This window comes from Terrapene carolina, unplaced genomic scaffold, assembly GCF_002925995.2.
Source record: "Terrapene carolina triunguis isolate 2854851 unplaced genomic scaffold, T_m_triunguis-2.0 Scaffold30400, whole genome shotgun sequence".
NCBI classification, from domain to species: Eukaryota; Metazoa; Chordata; order Testudines; family Emydidae; genus Terrapene; species Terrapene triunguis.
The window spans coordinates 171-4,666 of NW_020694751.1; the positions used below are offsets into that span (position 1 = coordinate 171).

The window sequence follows — 4,496 nt, forward strand, 5'->3', positions numbered from 1 at the left end:
TTGCACGGGGGTGCCAAGGTGCTCATGACGGCAGGCTGCCAGTAGGGTGGACACACGATTCTCCGCTGCCTCGCGGCACCCGTGTTCCCCATGTGCCATCTGGGTTCCTAGCACTGCCCCGTCCGCCCGCCAGGATCTGCCCCCGCGTTCCAGGGGCTGGCTCCCGTTGCCCCCCGTGGGCAGGTCAGGGCCTGGCGCCCCCTGTGGCCTGTTCCAGTGCAGCAAATGACCTGCCTCAGTTTCCCCTCCCAAGCCCTTTGGCTTCTCAGTGCCCGCCAGGTCGGGCAGTGTCTCTCCCGCTGAGCCGGGCGGGTTGGGGGTGACGCTGGCCTGACCCCCCCACCCCAGGGCAGCCCCCTGACGGTGTCTCTCTCCCCAGACGCGGGGGGCCGGGCGGAGCAGCTGGGGCTGATCGTGGGGGCGGCCGCCGTGGGGGCCCTGCTGGTGCTGGCAGTGGTGGCAGTGGCTGTTATCTGTGTCAGGTGAGATCCCCCCCAGCGCGCAAGGGGTTGGGGGTGGGCGCTTGGGGGACAGGGAGGGGCCGGGGGGGTGGAGAGATGGGGCTGGGCTGGGTTCAGCCACGTTCTCCCCAGAGGGAGTTCCGGGGGGGTCTCTTGGCCGCCCCCCCCGACTCTTTCTCCCTCCCCCGGCAGGAAGCACGGGGCGGGGGGCCGCGACCCTGAATACTCGGACAAACACGGCCAGTACCTCATTGGGCATGGTGAGTGGGGGGGGCAGGGAGTGAGTGGGGGGCAGGGGGTGAATGGGAGATGGAGGAGTGACGGGGCAGGGAAGAGGGGTGAGGTGAGGGGGTGGGTTTGGGGGTTGGCGGGGGTGAGTGGGGGCAGGGCGGGGGGGTGAGGGTGAGTGGGGGAGCAGGGGGTGAATGGGGGCAGGGGATGAGTGGGGAGACGGAGGAGCGAGGGGGCAAGGAAGAGGGGTGGGGTGAGGGGTTGTGAATGCGGGGCAGGGCAGGGTGTGCGAGTGGGGAGGCGGGGTTAGTGGGGGGCAGGGCAGGGGGTGAGTGGGGGGCAGAAGGAGGGGGTGCGGGTGAATGGGGGGAGTGGGGAGACGGAGGAGCAAGGGTCAGGGAAGAGAGGTGGGGTGGGAGGATGGGTTCGGGGGTTGGCAGGGGTGAGTAGGGGGCAGGGCGGGGAGGCAAGTGGGGGGGCAGAAGGACGGGGTGGGGGTGAGTGGGGGCAGAGCAGGGGGCGAGTGGGGGGCAGGGGTGAATGGGGAGGCAGAAGGGAGGGGGAGACGGAGCGAGGGGGCAGGGAAGAGGGGTGGGGTTGGGGGGTGAGTGAGGGGCAGGGCGGAGGGGCGAGTGGGGGGACAGAAGGAGGGGGTGGGGGTGAGTGGCCGGCGGGGGCGGGTCTGGGGGCGCTCGGCTCTAACCGTCGTCCCCCCCCCCGGGACCCCCCCTTCCCAGGCACCAAACTCTACATCGACCCCTTCACCTACGAGGACCCCAACGAGGCCGTGCGGGAATTCGCCAAAGAGATCGACGTCTCGTACGTCAAAATAGAGGAGGTGATCGGCGCCGGTGAGCCCCAAACCCCTGAACCCCCAAACAGGCCCCTGAACCCCCAAACTGGCCCCTGAACTCCCAAACCCCCGGAATTGTCTCTGAGCCCCCAAATTCACGGCTTCTGCTCCCCCAAATCCATCGCCCCTGCAACTGGGGTCCCAGGGGGGCAGGGGGCCCACGCTGCGGTTGCTCAACTGAGGGCAACCCCCCAAAAACGGGCCGTTATTTCGAATAATTCGATCCACCCAGTTACCCAGATGCCAAACACGCAGGTCCCTGAAAGCGCCCCCAGCCTTTGGGCTCTGCGCCCGGCCGGGCCGCGTCAAGAACAGGAAGGACGATTGGAAATCTGGTTCGTCTTCTAAAATGTTTCTCTCTCTCTCTGTTTCATTCCCCCCTTTCTCTCTGTCTCCACCCACTTTTTCATTCCCTCTTTCACCCGTCTTGTTTTTGCTTTCTCTGTTTCATTCCCTTTTCCTTTCCCCTTTCTCTCTCTCTCATTCTTTCACTCTGTTTCGTTCCCCCTTTTTCTCTGTCCCATCTCACTGTTGTATTCCTTCTTTCTCCCCGCCTTCTTCTTTCTCTGTTGCATTCCTCCTTCCTCTCTGTTTTCTTCCCCCTTTTTCTCTGTCTCATGTTTCATTCCCTCTTTCCCCATCTCACTTTCTTTCTCCCCGTTTCGTTCCTCCTTTCTCTCTGTATCATTCTCTTTCACTCTCCGTTTCGTTCCCCCCTTTCTCTCTGTCTCAACCCACTGTTTCATTCCCTCTTTCTCCCCGCCTGGCCCCGTTCTCTCGGCAGGGGAGTTCGGGGAGGTGTGCCGGGGCCGGCTGAAGGTGCCTGGAAAGAAGGAGAGCTGCGTGGCCATCAAGACGCTGAAGGGGGGGTACACGGAGCGGCAGCGCCGGGAGTTCCTCAGCGAGGCCAGCATCATGGGGCAGTTCGAGCACCCCAACATCATCCGGCTGGAGGGGGTGGTGACCAGCAGCACCCCGGTTATGATCCTCACCGAGTTCATGGAGAACGGGGCGCTCGACTCCTTCCTGCGGGTACGGGGACCCCAGTACGGGGGGAGGGACCCCAAAAACCCCACCACACCCCCAAACCACCCAGGCCATGGAGAATGGGGCGCTCGACTCCTTCCTCTGGGCATGGGGGACCCCAGTTCTGGGGGAGGGACCCCAAAAACCCACCACACCCCCAAACCACCCAGGCCATGGAGAACAGGGCGCTCGACTCCTTCCTCCGGGCATGGGGGACCCCAGTACTGGGGGAGGGACCCTAAAACCCCCAGACACCCCCAAACCACCCAGGCCATGGAGAATGGGGCCCTCAGGAGACCCCAAAATACAGGGCAGGGGCCCCTGAAATACAGGGGGGAACCCAAAAGCCCCCACATGCTGAGCCCCCTCCCCTCTGTAGCAGTGCCAAGGTGTGAGCCCGCCTCCCACCTCTTCTGGCCCCGCCCCCACCCCCCTGGGGTCCTGCCCTACCCCCTGGGACCCCGCCCCTGTCCTTGTGAGCCCACCTCCTGAGGTCCCACCCCTGGTTCTGTTGCCACGCCCCCACTCCCTGGGACCCTGCCCCTTTAGCCCTTCCCCCTGGGGTCCCATCTCTGCCCCTGTGACCCCACCCCCATGCCCTGGGGTCCCGCCCCTGTTTCCGTAGCCCCGCCCCTGTCCCTGTAGCCCCACCTCCAACCCCAGGGCCCCACCCCTGCCTCTATGACCCGACCCCCAAGTCCTGCCCCCAGGGCCCCGCCCTGCCTCTGAGCCACGCCCCCTCTGGTGGCTCCCCCGCAAACTGCGCTGACCCCGCCCCCATCTCCCCCCCAGCTGAACGAGGGGCAGTTCGCGCCCATCCAGCTGGTGGGGATGCTGCGGGGCATCGCCTCGGGGATGCGCTACCTGGCCGAGATGAGCTACGTCCACCGGGACCTGGCCGCCCGAAACATCCTGGTCAACTGCAACCTGGTCTGCAAAGTCTCCGACTTCGGCCTCTCCCGCTTCCTGGAAGAGAACTCCTCCGACCCCACCTACACCAGCTCCCTGGTACGGCCCGGACGCCGGGGTTCTCGCCTGCCTCCTGGGTTCTCTCCCTGGCTCTGGGAGGGGAGTGGGGGCTGGTGGGTGAGAGCAGGGGGGCTGGGAGCCAGGACTTCTGGATTCTCTCCCCGGTTCTGGGAGGGGAGTGGGGGCTGGGGGGTTAGAGCAGGGGGGGCTGGGAGCCAGGACTCCTGGGTTCTCCCTGGTTCTGGGAGGGGTCTGGGGGCTGAGTGGGGGGGAGGACTGGAAGCCGGGACTCTCTCACCCTCCTCATCCCCAGGGCGGGAAGATCCCCATTCGCTGGACAGCCCCCGAGGCCATCGCTTTCCGCAAGTTCACCTCGGCCAGCGACGCCTGGAGCTACGGGATCGTCATGTGGGAGGTGATGTCCTTCGGGGAGCGGCCCTACTGGGACATGTCCAACCAGGACGTGAGTACGCCCCCCCCCCCTGAGCCTGCCCCCCCTTGCCCTGGGCTGGGTCAGAGCCGTTCTGGGTGGCTGTTAACCAGCCGCCCCGCCCCAGAGGTGGTTGCATCTCAGCGCCGGGTGAGGGGTCCCCGGGTAACCAGCCGCCCCGCACCAGAGGTGGCTGCATCTCAGCGCCGGGCAAGAGGTCCCCGTCGAGGCCCCACCCCCCACCCGCAGCTGGGTCTGAGCCGCGCCGTCCTCGCAGGTGATCAACGCCATCGAGCAGGACTACCGGCTGCCCCCCCCACCCGCCTGCCCCACGGCGCTGCACCAGCTCATGCTGGATTGCTGGCAGAAGGAACGAAGCTCCCGGCCCCGCTTCGCCCAGCTCGTCAGCTCCCTCGACAAGCTGATCCGCAACCCGGCCAGTCTGCGCATCGTCGCTCGGGACGGCGCCGGGTGAGTCCTGTCACGGAGTATGGGGGGACTCAGGGCCCTGCACCCCCGGCGTCCT

The 4,496-nt window shown here is 66.5% G+C and overlaps 1 protein-coding gene across 1 annotated transcript; it reads left to right on the forward strand.

The window, feature by feature from the left end:
- Window positions 1–304: 304 nt before the first annotated feature.
- Window positions 305–4,441, forward strand: LOC112125389 (ephrin type-B receptor 4-like; the record flags this gene model as incomplete). The annotated part of the gene is made up of 7 exons (XM_026662796.1): window positions 305–482; window positions 654–721; window positions 1,430–1,543; window positions 2,330–2,577; window positions 3,364–3,579; window positions 3,854–4,003; window positions 4,248–4,441. Coding segments are annotated over 7 exons (1,168 nt in total), but the record flags the coding sequence as incomplete, so codon positions are not given.
- Window positions 4,442–4,496: the final 55 nt, after the last annotated feature.